General features: G+C 39.3%; 3 protein-coding genes across 6 annotated transcripts; 2 read left to right on the top strand and 1 right to left on the bottom strand.

Moving 5' to 3' along the window:
- Positions 1–566: 566 nt before the first annotated feature.
- LOC136236780 (uncharacterized) lies at positions 567–1,289 on the bottom strand. Its single transcript, XM_066027016.1, has one exon. It carries the CDS (start codon positions 1,287–1,289, stop codon positions 567–569), a length of 723 nt encoding a protein of 240 aa, XP_065883088.1.
- Positions 1,290–1,657: 368 nt separating this feature from the next.
- Positions 1,658–7,098, top strand: LOC136236481 (2-(trimethylamino)ethylphosphonate dioxygenase-like). 3 transcript variants are annotated; one of them, XM_066026638.1, is made up of 9 exons: positions 1,658–1,940; positions 1,991–2,140; positions 3,832–3,895; positions 3,946–4,021; positions 5,139–5,171; positions 5,227–5,349; positions 5,654–5,794; positions 6,019–6,079; positions 6,444–7,097. In XM_066026638.1, the coding sequence occupies exons 5-9, from the start codon at positions 5,167–5,169 to the stop codon at positions 6,909–6,911; spliced, it is 798 nt and encodes a 265-aa protein (XP_065882710.1). In that variant the 5' UTR covers positions 1,658–1,940; positions 1,991–2,140; positions 3,832–3,895; positions 3,946–4,021; positions 5,139–5,166; the 3' UTR covers positions 6,912–7,097. The 3 variants fall into 3 exon arrangements, with proteins under 3 accessions (XP_065882710.1, XP_065882708.1, XP_065882711.1); XM_066026636.1 differs by lacking the exons at positions 1,658–1,940; positions 1,991–2,140; positions 3,832–3,895; positions 3,946–4,021 and having other exon boundaries at positions 4,906–5,171; positions 6,444–7,098; XM_066026639.1 differs by lacking the exons at positions 1,658–1,940; positions 1,991–2,140; positions 3,832–3,895; positions 3,946–4,021 and having other exon boundaries at positions 4,906–5,171; positions 6,019–6,092; positions 6,444–6,622.
- Positions 7,099–7,294: 196 nt separating this feature from the next.
- Positions 7,295–13,749, top strand: LOC136236476 (gamma-butyrobetaine dioxygenase-like). Of its 2 annotated transcripts, none has more exons than XM_066026629.1 (10): positions 7,295–7,695; positions 7,741–7,892; positions 7,951–8,009; positions 11,697–11,772; positions 12,077–12,121; positions 12,175–12,299; positions 12,700–12,867; positions 12,913–12,973; positions 13,316–13,546; positions 13,598–13,749. In XM_066026629.1, the coding sequence occupies exons 1-10, from the start codon at positions 7,428–7,430 to the stop codon at positions 13,700–13,702; spliced, it is 1,290 nt and encodes a 429-aa protein (XP_065882701.1). In that variant the 5' UTR covers positions 7,295–7,427; the 3' UTR covers positions 13,703–13,749. The 2 variants fall into 2 exon arrangements, with proteins under 2 accessions (XP_065882701.1, XP_065882702.1); XM_066026630.1 differs by having other exon boundaries at positions 7,333–7,695; positions 12,727–12,867.
- The last annotated feature ends 538 nt before the right edge of the window (positions 13,750–14,287 follow it).

Raw genomic sequence — 14,287 nt, 5'->3', positions numbered from 1 at the left:
TACCGGTATCACGGTAGAGGGTATTCCCATGCGCACGTGCTACACACAATGATTAGTTACGTTAGGGAGGTTAGGAAGATTTACAGTTCCAGTTGGTACAGTTAAATACTATCGTCGGTTCGTCACCACGGTCCCACAGATGAGCAGCGAAGGAGTTCACATCAAGTGGGATGAGGACTGCACATTATCACAAGGCCAATGAAATTTGATTAGCAGTTTCGCGTCATCGCCCGCATGCTTTTGATACATCCGCATGGAATTTCATTATTGGTATTTCACATCGAAATACTCTAATAGAGCAGTCACTTTTATTCTAATAGAGCAATCATGGAAAAATCACTTGTTTAGGAGTTACAGAATTAGCTGAATATTGTTGTTGAAACCATCATAATAAATGAGACATGTATATACATTTACAAATTCAGTAACCCTCGGTCACATGCGACCACAAGGCTGGTGATCAAGTGATACCAACGTGGGCATGGCAAGGGAGAAAAGTAATTACAATTACAAACAAAAACAACGATTACAAAACAAAACAAAAATATTAAATTACAAGTACATTATCACAACCACTCTCGGCAATCCCTTGCCATCTCACTTGCCATAAAAATCCTCTGGGATGCAGTCATACAAACCTTCGAGGCATCATCCAGCATCCGTCGAACCAGTGACCTTGTGATATTGATGTCCTTATCAATAAAATGTAGTACATTGTAAGTGTTAGTGACTGAAAATTGCTGGAAGTGACCTAAAACGCTGATCTCAAGAGTCTCATAAAAGTTGGTACCATTTAACCGATCTAGCTCTGATAGAATTTGGTGGTATTCAGCCTTATTTTGTTTGCGAGATCTAGCCTGCTCAAGATGGTGGGCACTGTCCAATGGACATGTCAGTTCAAATAAAAGTATACTAGAAGTGACGGTATTATGGATAACAATGTCTGGTCTAAAGGGGGTCACAATCACATTAGGTGGAAGTGTAGATGGGGGTGACTCACTGGCTCGCAAATTAGGAAGGTCAGCATAAACCCGGATATAGGGCAAGTCAATGTAAACCCTGATGAAACTGTCGACCAAAGACTGAATGACTAAATCATGTCGATAAGTGTACCTTTCCTGAGATAACGCAACCGGACAGCCCCCCAAGACATGAGCAGTAGTTGGACGTGAGGAATCACAAAGTACACATTTTGCATGACACTGTATATTCCACCTTCGCAAGTTCATGGCAGTTGGCAGAGTGTCTGAAGCCGCCCGCAAAAGAAATGACAGCTGACCAGGATGCATACTGGATAGTAATCGGTTCCAAGTTCGACAAGAGGTCTCAAGCTTGGCAGAGTCTGCAAACTTGCACTGAACAGAAAGTGTTTGAAGATGATCCTCAGAGGTAGATTTAACCTCACTAAGTAGTTGAGTCTTAGCTGTCACATACAATGATCTCGCAGTAGGTAATGAAGAGAGTTGCTTCCTGGCTGTAGATAGGATGGAATAATCACAATCCTGAAATTGCAGAAATTCTTGCCCTAAATGTAGATGCACGCCCAGCTCTTGGAGCTTAGGGTCTGAGGAAGCACTGATACATGACAACAAGCTAATCTTGGCCTCTCTTGTAACATTAGATACACTTGGGCCGGGTAATAAAGGACTACATATTCTAGTAACGTACTTTAGCTAATGCAAGAGTAATCAATGTAGATCTCACTGTTTTTTGGCAGAAATCTTCATGTTTGGATGTGTGTTGTGCATAATGAATAATAACCGCCAGCCCGCATCAAATTTTTAAAAATCTGAGCGAGAAACTGGTAATCAAGTTCATTGGCCCAATGTTTGGCTCCGACACAATTGCCACTGTCCTCACTGCCTGGCTGACTAATAATCAGAAAACCATCCAACCAGCTCAGTTGGTGAATACACGCGTCACTAAGGCGACTATTGAAGGTTAGTAGGTACAACAGTTAGTGATTGAATTAAATTACTCCTACGAGTAGGTGATGTTGTGAAGTTAACGTGGCAACAGCAGGATTGTGATGATGAAGTACACGAAGGATATATCCCTCTACATTGGTTAAAACATGATGATTATTCTGATCACCAGTTGAATAAAAGAAAAACAGTCACAGCCTACACCAGCTCCCATGGTATGGCACCTTTCATTGTTACACTCTTGTCTACCCCAGGTTGGGCTCAAGCAGACCTTTAAAAGCTATACAGCAAGTTCCTCTCCCCTGGGACCACTATGAGCCTTATCCGCAATTATGTCATAATTGGAGATTGTGGGGGACTTTATCACATAGTCAACAAACTGAACATTTTAAGTGTTTGTTTTTTATATGTATTGTGGCAGTGTGAATTGGAGTACCCGGCAAAAGCAGACCAAAGTTATTAAATAATGTGCAAATATGCTCATTTGTAGTGGATAATTATATGTTATAGTGAAATTGTCATGCCTCTGTACAAAGTATCCCCACTACTACACCATTTTTATTTGTGATGTAATTGCAAATGAGGCTCATTTATTGGTTTTGTTTTTCATCAGGACCTACATGTACTGTTTCCCATTGTATTGTTTAACTTGTCATTAAATAACGAAAGTTTGGCACAACTTACAGGGTTTAGTTGTGGTGGTGTCTGTTTGTTTATGCCCTTGAAAGTACTGCAATTTCCTTTTTTTTATGGTTAGCCATTTGACTGAAAGTGCCTTGATTGGATCCTGTGATAGCAATTTCTCAACAGTTTACCATTTGGCTAAAAATCATTTTCACATTCAATCTTGTAAAGAGTTAGGATCCTGTCATCAATCTCTTCTCTATTATTAATTCTTTTTCATTTTAACTTCATACAGTTTAACTATTGTCCAAAGTTTTCTACTAGTACCAGTGGAGGATCTAGGAATTTATAAGGGGATTTCCAGTTTAGAAGGTAGGCATACACACTGACTTGGGTGTTCGCATGCACACTCACCATGCATGTGCTAGGAGGGTCTGGGGGGATGCCCCCTTCCCCAAGGAAAATTTTGAAATTTAGATGCTCAGACTGCATTTGGCAACAATTTTAGTAAATTGTCTGTAAAACAAATATTTACAGAGTCTATTTACAGTGTGCTGAGCGAGCATGCACATTGCTTATTATAGGCACCTGCCACAATAATTAATTAAAATACTCAACTGTTGTGTAATCATTTTTCAAAGGGAGTTTCCATGGAAACCTTGAAACCCCGCCACTGAGTACTGCAAATTGCTTCCAGATCCAATCTTGGCTATTTTTCTGGGAAGGGGGGGTACCCTGACCCCCCCATAGCTACAGCATGATGAGAACTCCATAACTGGATCAACCAAACTGGATTTACTAAATTCTGCAAAATGAATTCATTTTATCCTTGCTACCATCTCCCCTGGCACACATATGTTTCCTCTTAACTATATAAACCACTGACTTTGGTTTAGTAAATCAGCATGTGGAGCAGTTTGGCAAATTTATCATGCATCCAATATATAAAACAGGTTCCTTCAATTTGTCAAACTTTCCTCCTACACTGTATCTGATGAATATACATTTCTTGCACGTTGCTTTCAAGCATCTGATCCCTATACTTGCTATCACTAAATTGAGTAGTGTATTCTTTGGCTTCCAGTATCCATATTGGTAATCGCAGTAGAAATCAACAGGTAGTGGCCTTACTTTGGACACCATGAATAATATACCCCCTAAATGGTGTCTGCTTTGAGTACAACCCAATCCACTGCTTAACCTGGGCTTGGTGGGGCATAACGCTAATAGGCACATGAAGGAAAAGGTCACTTGTGATGTTACTCCAACAACTCGACGCTAGGGTCATCTTCCTGAGGTTGATTATGACAAAGTGATGGATTATGATGAAGTGTTGTGGAGGTGTGGTGAGCAGGTGCAGGTGAATATTAGACTGAAGTGGTTGTTACCATATTAGGTGGTTGTGGAACTTGAACGAGTATGGAATGTGTCTTGTCAATAATGTTCCAACTCTACCTGGAAGTGTTGTAAAGGTGTGTGTATGGTATGGTACGGTATGGTGTTCGCGCGTGTGTGTGTGTGTGTGTGTGTGTGTGTGTGTGTGTGTGTGTGTGTGTGTGTGTGTGTGTGTGTGTGTGTGCTTGGATCCAGCACACAACCTGTGTATACAATGGTCTATTAGTAACCAAGAGTATTGAACAGTATAGTACCGATTGTGTACAGCAACATAAGTATTTCAGTAATTATTGTTTTTTGCTTGTGTTGCCATTAAGGGTTGCTGTGTTTAGTCCAATTCAGCCACTACACCACAATAATGTTAAAGTGAAATGATAGAGTTCTGGCACTGCCAAGTAGATCCCAATGGTGTGGTAGCACACTGTTTGTTTGTGTCAATACTTTCAGGAGTGAGCTAGAGTTATCTTGGGGCCTTACTACACTTTCCTTGTACAACAACTGTTGAATGCTTGGCTGAATAGCACAAATAACTAGTGAACAAACACCCATAGTCATATACGTATTTCAAATGACCAATTTCGTGTAAATGAAATATCTTTGTTGCTCTACACCATCACATTAATCACAGGGTAATATGCCATTCGATACTCTTGAGTCTTGGTTACTATTGTACTGTTGGCAACTTGATACCATACAAATCATGTACAAAGACACTGCTAGCTTTGTTATGGCAAATTTAAAGGTGGCACAAGGGCATCCTCTTACAGTTCTCTCCGGCTTATGTAAAAAAAAAACTTACTGAGAACAAGGACTCCATCATAATAGCAGTTGTCAACTCTAATAGTACAGTCATTGCAGTACCTTGTATTTTACTTAGCCACATCACCCTAATTCAGTAATGACATTCAAATTATTATCTTATTGTAAATGGAGTGTATGTTAATGGAAACTTTCTAGAGTGTGCCCCCTTCCATTGCCAGGTCCATGATGGTTAAGTGTGTTCACGTGAAGTCTTGGTGGCTTCTATTTAGATGTTATTTCTACAAGAACAAGTACAAGTATTCTCAAGAGTATCCCATACAGTAAAATTTTGGCATGTGTGTTGACCACTTTGGTATTTCTGGCCTCAGGTGAACAAGGGAAGATTGTATTGGGTGCATATACCAGTCCTCACAACATGGTCATACTTTACAGGTCAGCAAAAGGATTGGAGAGACCATGCATGGTAAGGTGATTATTCTGATCATGCTGTACTGGTCATGTGACATCATGTGATCCAAGTGTTTGAATTGTTAGCTGAAGACAACCCAGCTAATATAGCTAACACTGGAGAAGGTTTACCTCTCCACATGGACCTCTTGTATTATGAGTCACCTCCTGGATTATCCCTACTCCATTGTCTGAGGTTTGTCTTGTGCTATGGTACTCTTGAGCTAATGTAAGGTTGGACATTGAGGAGCAGACACAATAGAATAACCACTAGGATTTGCTTTGGCGATTTCACAACTCATGCTTTATTCTCTGTGCAACTTCATAAATGAATCACACTCTCGTATTCTCTTGCATGTACTTGATTCCTACCTTCACAGTATCCCTACAAGAAATGTTCTGATTTTAGGATGTAAAACGTTCATTATACAATTTTGTTGGTTACCAAAGTTGCCAGGTTTATTATATATCTGAACAACAGCACATGTGCTTGTTATTAGGTATGATTATAGTGTTATTGGTGGAGAGTCACTACTACTAGACTGCTATCCTATATTGGAAGACTTGAGAAACAACTATCCTGAACAGTTCCACACCCTCACCAGAGTACCAGCCACATTTCAGAGTATACACCACACAGGGTCAGTTACTTATAGGGTTGGGCAAATAACTCAAGTGTTGTTGTAACTCTGCACATGTGTTGGCTGTGATATGAAGTGACACTTGTTTTTCCAAGTGCTTGTCTTGCACTAGAATATTAGTTGTATTGCTCTAGTATCAATAGTCAAGTATTCTGGTATAATAGCAATATGGTATACACCATACCAGTCATAGTTACTTGTAGACCACATATCTCATTGTACAGAGTACCACCTACACGTTTTATACATCAAGTACCACATGTAGTCCTGGGACATCATGAAGAAGTGAGTTACCGAGGTTTGTGTGTAGTGCATCTGTGTGTGTACTATATAGCCATAGCCAAGCTTGGGGTCAAATATACAAGTATTTTATTTATCATTTGTGAGGGATCTTTTTAGTTATTGCTGGATGGAATTTTAGCTGTATAAAGTCAATATTTCCTACATAATTTATCATTTAGTAAAATAAAATTGTATGATGATTGCTCTATTAGAGTGATTGACTGTTCTATTAGAATATGTTCTGTTTGCCATTTCAATAACACAGCCTAAAACAAATGTTATCTGAGCACCAGGTAGTCCCTAACACTATATGGTAATAATACACTAGTATTACTGTCATGTGTTACAGAGTATGTGATTGTTGTAGATTGTAGCGGTCAATTGGTGCCCGATAGCTGAAGGAGCTCTACAAGTGTCACCAGTAGATGTTGAGCCTTATTATCAAGCATACTTGTTGTTAGCCAAACTGTTCAACACATCAGAGAGATTACTTCAATTCCGTTTGCTCCCTGGACAACTGATAAGCTTCAACAATCGAAGAATTCTCCATGGGAGAAATAGTTTTTATTCTAAAGAACGCGAAGGAGTGAGACATTTTGAGGTCACTAACATATTAAGGCCAGGCATACTCATTTTCTCATCCATGCCCACATCACTTTTCTCCCCACTGCTTCTAATTTCATTGTTCAGGGGCGTACCAAAGGGAGTTTCCAGGGGTTTCAGGAAACCCCTTTGGATTTTTACACTACTCGAAACGTTTAAGAAACTGAAACTTCAGGTTTCCAGAATCTGGAATCTGTCATGGAACAGGACACACTGTAAACTTTTATCTTAGTTAAATAATAGTTTCTCACACACGATAGCAACACTTATAGCTTATGATTTTGGTGAAAAGATCAAGATACTCTAATAAAGCAGTCAGGCAATATAAGTTACTCTATAACAGTCAGATAGATGTAGTGGAAACACTCCATGCAATGACCTAATTATGTTGATTGGCAACTGTTGTACTGTACAAAAAACTCTAACTTTTAACAGGGTTTAGCTAAAACAAATGAATTGTGTGAAGGTGCAAAGTAATCTGCAAAACTTTTCCATCTTGATAATGTCAACATGTATACATATTACTTTCTGTATTGTTATACAGGGTTTTATTCATTAACATTGATAAGTTCAACCTCGATCGAGTTCAACAGTGTTTCCATGTCTTGACTGGAAAGTTTGGAAGTGAACCTCCCAGACGCGTATTTAATCATTCAGTGTTTTAAATTAATAATTTACTATGACATTGTGTTATTAATTGCGGAATCTCAGAGGGTGTCCACGTGCTACCACACACCTTTAAAAAGTTATGTTAGCAGGGAGGTTGGGAAGATTTGCAGCTCCAGTTAGCACAGTAAACAAACACTATCGTAGGCTCGTCACCACGGTCCCGCAGGTGAGCAGCGAAGGAGTTCACATCAAGTGGGATGATGACGGAGAAAGGACTACACATTATCACAATGTTTGGCTGCGACACAATTGCCACTGTCCTCACTGCCTGGCTGACTATAATAATCAGAAAACCATCCAACCAGCTCAGTTGGTGAATACACGTGTCACTAAGGCGACTATTGAAGGTTAGTAGGTACAACAGTTAGTGATTGAATTACTCATACGAGTAGGTGATGTTGTGAAGTTAACGTGGCAACAGCAGGGTTGTGATGATGGAGTACACGAAGGATGTATCCCTCTACAATGGTTAAAACATCATGATTATTCTGATCACCAGTTGAATAAGAAAATGAAACAGGCACAGCCTACACCAGCTCCCATGGTATGGTGTGAAAAGATCACTTGATATTGTCACCCCAAATTTTTGTGTTTCTCACCAGGGTCATCTTCCTGAGGTTGATTATGACAAAGTGATGGATTATGATAAAGTGTTGTGGAGGTGTGGTGAGCCAGTAATGCTACAATATCATGATTGGTTGTTTCACAGAGGCAAAAATCTCAGGGTTGGTAGGCATATAAATGAAAGGCAGTGGATACTGAACTAAATGTTGGTTTAATCATAGATACAGTATACCAACAGGGATTGGAAACGGAGATTCGCGCACAAACATATCCGTGTCTTGCATGACGTAAAGAGCGTGTCTCATATCCGGGACTCACAACTCTACAAAAAAAAAGTCCCCTCTTCAATAGAACATTAATTAGATAACTAGCTAGTCATTGTCAACGTACAGCACGAGAAGTATCTCGGTGTGAAAGTTCCTATAGTGACGGTCGCTCGTGCACTGCCGACTTTCAAGACTGACCAGACTGGCACCAGACTGGCGGGGGGGGGTCCGATGGAAGCCAACCGCCTGTACCCACCGTATAGTCAGAAACATTCAAGCAGCGATTTAGATGAGTACTGGAAGCAATCTGGATATGGGCACTCTCGCGTCAGTGGCCTAGCCTTGCCATCAGTTGGATTATAGGTTGATTTATGAGTTAGTCACTTACCCTCTGGCAATCGGAAACTATTGTTCTTCCTTTCCAGCCATTGCTGGGTGGCAGTCATTAATGTGTATACATGTTTACTCTGTCAGACCATGTGGTGGTGGGACTGGTATGAGCTAGTTAATGCCTGGCAGTGTAACTGATAGACACAAGACCATGATGTCATGTGACTAGCAAGCACAACTCCGGTTTCATACAACCCACATGCACCCTTCATGCCAGCTTGTCTACACCTCACATTCAACAGAGCCAGTACCTTCTATATACAGTACAACACAATTTAAAGCTCAGTGTATTAGTGACCAACTGATAACGCGCATGCTCATTGCTATAATAGTACAACACAATAGCTAACATTAATTTTGCAACACTACACAAGCAAAACGTAAAGGAAGGTAAAAAAAAACAAATATAACCAGTTACCACCAAGTGTGCACTGATGTGAGAAGCACAGCTCAAGATTCACTATCAATATCTTCTGGTAAATGATACTTCCGTGTTAATGTATTGACAACATGGCTTCAAGTTCACTATCTGAACACTTGGATTGTTCTGCACATACATATACTGGAATATATTTGTTGCTGAATGTGTGTTCTTCATCCTTATGGTAAACAACTCTCAGATTCTTCAGTGTTAACAGTGGTTATTCAGCAATATTGTGTGTAGGTATGGATTCCATCATTGCACCTCCCATTTCCTGTAGGATTGGTTTCAGAACAATCTAATATTTACGTTACACCCTACTAATGTACTAGTAACTAATGACATGGTATATTGGTACACAAAGTTACTGATGTGTCCTCCAAAATAACACAAGTGTAAACTGTAAAATTATTAAAATGTCCAGTATGGTAACACGAATAGTAATTTCAATAAGTTATTTACACGGCACTGATGATGTAAACACCAGAAAACATAATACTTTTCTAACTGCTCTTATTAGCAGGCTTACAAAATAACACAACTGCTAGAAGCGCTGCTGCGTTACAATAAGCTTACCACAGAAGTTAGCGTCAATGGTCATTTCAAATCACTCGTGTACTAGAACACGAACAGGCAATTTTGCCCTCGAGTAGAACAGTAATTAGCCCAATTGTCGCAACGCTTAGGCTGCAATTCTTCTACAACGTGCACAAAAGTGGCTTCTAACAAATTGGCGCTGCACTGGTATCTATGGTGACGGTCACTCGCGCTCGAGACACGGATGGTATTTCACGTCTGTTGCGTCATATTGGGAATTTGTACAGAGATATCACGTGAGTTACTTCCGTTTCCAATCCCTGTTGGTATACTGTATCTATGGTTTAATAACATACCAGCTATTGAACTGACAGTAAAACTTAGACAAAAGAGATTGTTAAACAAACAAAAAAAAAATGCAAAGCATCTGGGCTTGAACCTAGTCTGGCCACTAGAGGTGTGCCGATAATCGGATTGGCTATAATATCGGCCACCAATATGGTAATTTCTACCAATATCGGTATCGGTACAGAACAGCAGGAGGACCGATATCGCTACCGATATTTATACACTAGCAATAGTTTGTACATAAACGGATTGTGCATTGGTTTTCTACGTTATTCATGTGGCTCTTTAGTGCCAGTGGCTTATTGTTCACGCTGAAACAAGTGCTACGCTACGAGAAGCCATATAAATACACGCGATTCTACTGTCTGTTGCTGGAAAGCTTATCACAGTCTTTATAAATGAAGCAGTTGGCTATATAGAGTACCTTGTAATAAAAAGAAGGCTCACAGGATAACCAAGGAAATTTGCTGTACCAGTTTTCTCAATGCAGAGTAATGCAGAAATATCCGTATAAGGCTTCATGGGAGTATACATAAAAATGTTTGTGGGTGCCTAATTGTCTGGATTGCACAATAGAAACCCAAGCTGTATACCACCACAGGCAGAGTATAGCAATGAATACATGTACATGTTGTAGGGTAGGTAAATGTACACTTTTAACTATAATGCAAATATCGGATTGATTATTGGTTATCGGCTTCTTTTGGTGGCATCAATATCGGATATCGGTACATGCCAAAAACCCACATCGGTACACCTCTACTGGCCACCCCTTTGCAAAAAGTAAGGGTCAGGTGAAATGCAGATACCATATCATTTCAAAAGGAATAGTGTACGTAACTGCTTGTTATGTCAGATGATTTCCCTCCAATTTGAACAAAAATATTGTGTTGCCAAAGCGATTTGTGTCATTGGCTACTACTGTTAGTGGTAGAAATGATTTGGTTTCTGTATTTCACCAGACCCTTACTTTTGTGAAGGGGCAGGTGGCACCAGAACTACCTCAAACCCTGTGTTTAAGCTCAGTGTGCTACCAGCTGTACTATTGCTGCTAGCTACCTACCTTCCCTACTTTCTATCTTATAAATGTGACTGAAAGGTAACCTGTATCATAATATTATTTATGGGGAGAGTATCTAATTGACAAAATCACTGCTGCAATTCTGATGATGACAGAGAACTTTTGATAGTGATTATTGGCATTAATAAAATCAAGGCTTTGTTCTAAGAAAGGACTAAGGTGTTACTTGTAGCAGTGACTTGCTGATGTGCTTGACTTAGGATATCGCTGTGGAAGTGACCAAACACTCTAATAGAGCATTCAAACAATGTGCCTGCCCAAGACACAAGGTCTGGTCATACATGTATTAATTTATTTATCCATGAATGAGGCTTAATTCTCAGTTGCACTTGAAATGTTCAAAATTGGTCGCAATTAAGCTGTATAGTTTAAATAGAAGAGTGGGATATCCACAATCCACTGGGATTTTTAATCAGGATATTTGGTGCTTTTTGCAATTTCATAGTATTTTATTGATGGTTCTTCATTGTGGCCCACTAATGGAATAAGTTACCAGAAGGTGTGTGGTAGAGCAAAAGGATATCAGAAGGGACGTGCATATGGCTTTTATTCTTATCACCACGAACACCAAACAACAATTTCTTCATTGTGGCCACCATCCCTGTTAACATTGTGTATTCGTAGTGAGTCACCACTACTGTAAACTACCAGCAATAATGCACGCATGTATGCTACATTAATTTTGTTGCGCAAAATTGCAAGAATTATTAAAGATCATTATAATGATTGTTACCATATTAGGTGGCTGTGGAACTTGAACGAGTATGGAGTGTGTCTTGTCAATAATGTCCCCACTGTACCTGGGAGTATTGTAAAGGTGTGTGGCATGTGTGTGTGTTGTGTGTATAGTACAATCTTGGTTGTGGTCTCAATGATGCAACACTTAGATCACAGGCACACAACATTTTGAAGGCAAAAGTCATATATATTCTATGCTGGTAAATTTTAAAAAGTTCCTAAGTTGAAAGATATCTTAATACATGCATAACATGCCTATTGTGATTTTAAACATATCTGAACCTTAGCAACATTTTAGACTCCCTATAGTGTGTGTGTGTGTGTGTGTGTGTGTGGGGGGGGGGGGAGGGCATCAGTTTAATCGACATGGTCACACCCTGTAGGTCACTGAGAGAATAGCTCACATTCAGGAGACCATATATGGAAGGGTAATTCATACATATTGTGCTCATGTACTACTCATTGACATCATGTGATCCAGACGTTCCAAGTGGTAGTACAAGACAAACCGATCAACATAGCCTACACTGGGGAGGCTTTGTCCCTTCATATGGACCTCATCTATTATGAGTCACCACCAGGACTGCAACTACTTCACTGCTTGAGGTTTGTGCCATCTCTTGTTACATATCCCCTCAGAGCACAACATCTTTGAACTGACATTTAATTTTAATGCACAAACATTATATTGTGCCATATCACTGATCCTTAACCCTTATATGACCAACCTCCTCTGGTATATACCCCTTGTGAACCCTGAAATTAGGGCGACATGTATAGGTACAACCATGTTTTACAGCCAGAACCAAATCCTTTGTTGTTATGGGGAGTTTCACTACAAACAGTGCAGCAAATAACCCCTTTTCAATGATAGATCACTAGATGTGTTAATTTTAGCTTAAAAGTGTACAGGTTATAGTTGTTTCAGAGCAGGTGCTTATCACAAATTGTGTTCACGAGACTACTATTCTGGGTGTCCTAATTTTGTATATTTGTCATTAATCAGAATGACAGCACTTGTGCTGGTTACTAGGAATGATAATAGTATTATTGGCGGAGAGTCACTACTACTAGACACCTATCCTGTATTGGAAGAATTGAGGAACAACTATCCTGAACAGTTCCACATTCTCACCAGAGTACCAGCCACATTTCAGAAGATACATTACAAGAGGTTAGTCACTACTAGGATAATAGTTAATCATGGTCACTCACACAGGGAGTCACCTGTACATATTGTTAGTCAAGTGCCACACATTGTACTGGGAGAACATGAAGAGGTGGGCCCTATCATCATAAGTAGCTATTTCTTGTTGTAGAAAAAAAGCTACAAAGCTCCTATGAGCATCCAACTACAAGGCTGACAGTCGTTCTTACCACTGTATAAAGCTACCATTGCTGTGATACAGCAGTTATTTCTTTCAGTGTAAACCATAAAACATTTTTTACACAAACCAAAAAATTTTATCCTGGAAGGAAAGCAAATAACAGTACATAACCGGCAAGTTTAAGATTTGGTGATATATTGCAATTGGCTAACCTTGAAGCAGACTTTTTAATTGTTTGCGAATTTTTCAAATACAATAGAACCCGTGTATCTATAGTGTTTGTGATTGTTGTAGATTGTGGCTGTCAATTGGTCTCCAGCATTTGAAGGAACACTGCAAGTGTCACCAGTAGATGTTGAGCCTTACTATCAAGCATACTTGCTGTTAGCCAAACTGTTCAGCACATCAGAGAGGTTGTTTCAATTCCGCTTGCTCCCTGGACAACTGATAAGCTTTAACAATCGAAGAATTCTCCATGGGAGAAACAGTTTTTATTCTGAAGGAGAAGGAGTGAGACATTTAGAGGTTACTTATTTAGTGCTCTTAACACTGCAATACTATCCCTATTGTTTACAGGGTGCTTATGTTAACATTGATGAGTTCAACAGTCGGTTCCATGTCTTGAATAGAAAGTTTGGAAGTCAACCTCCCAAACGTGTATTTAATCATTCAATACTATAAATGAATTATTTATTTTCTGCTAATAATATAAATTCAAAGAGTCTCTACATATTGAATCAACAGTTGCTATCACAAAATATGCCACATATAAAATTTTGAATATTGATGGAGTACACATTTTGAAACCCTTGGTCTTGTAAATAAAGAGATTGGCTGACAAATTTGGATAAATGGTCTAATTCTATTACTCGGTATCTGGACATACACAGAGTACAATATGTTTGGTGGGTGCAATAAAGTTAAGGACAAAACTTTTGCATGCATGTAGATCTCTCCAGTAAAGCATCTACAAAATTAGGTCCTCGGAGGGTGTTATCTTGAAACTTTTGTACATAAAGACTTCCATGATATGTGCTTGACTTGATTATATATTGCTGTAAAATAGTTGTGTGTGTGGTTTATTCCTAACAACACTCCCAATTGTCCTCTTATCTTTCACTGAAGCAAGAGTATACACATACATGATAGTCTTGTGCTGGAAGAAATATATATATACAAGCTATACTTACAAAGCTTAAATGCAGCAATGTTTTCCCTATACAAAACTAGAGAGGAATCTCCTATCATTAAACCCCAGACCACTAC

The sequence above is a fragment of the Dysidea avara genome, chromosome 10, assembly GCF_963678975.1.
Source record: "Dysidea avara chromosome 10, odDysAvar1.4, whole genome shotgun sequence".
Classification (NCBI taxonomy): Eukaryota; Metazoa; Porifera; class Demospongiae; order Dictyoceratida; family Dysideidae; genus Dysidea; species Dysidea avara.
Note: the sequence above shows the minus strand (reverse complement) of the source record. Positions and strands in the feature narration are given on the sequence as shown.

What these genes read in the sequence shown, in the direction of transcription:
- LOC136236476 (XM_066026629.1), top strand. Translation starts at nt 7,428, where the DNA reads ATGTTAGCAGGGAGGTTGGGAAGATTTGCAGCTCCAGTTAGCACAGTA. An exon ending in AGCCTACACCAGCTCCCATG is followed by an intron (nt 7,893 to 7,950) that starts GTATGGTGTGAA and finishes GTTTCTCACCAG; the next exon opens with GGTCATCTTCCTGAGGTTGA. An exon ending in TATGATAAAGTGTTGTGGAG is followed by an intron (nt 8,010 to 11,696) that starts GTGTGGTGAGCC and finishes TTACCATATTAG; the next exon opens with GTGGCTGTGGAACTTGAACG.
- LOC136236481 (XM_066026636.1), top strand. Translation starts at nt 5,122, where the DNA reads ATGGTCATACTTTACAGGTCAGCAAAAGGATTGGAGAGACCATGCATG. An exon ending in TTGGAGAGACCATGCATGGT is followed by an intron (nt 5,172 to 5,226) that starts AAGGTGATTATT and finishes TGTGATCCAAGT; the next exon opens with GTTTGAATTGTTAGCTGAAG. An exon ending in TCCTGGGACATCATGAAGAA is followed by an intron (nt 6,080 to 6,443) that starts GTGAGTTACCGA and finishes TGATTGTTGTAG; the next exon opens with ATTGTAGCGGTCAATTGGTG.
- LOC136236780 (XM_066027016.1), bottom strand. Translation starts at nt 1,289, where the DNA reads ATGCATCCTGGTCAGCTGTCATTTCTTTTGCGGGCGGCTTCAGACACT.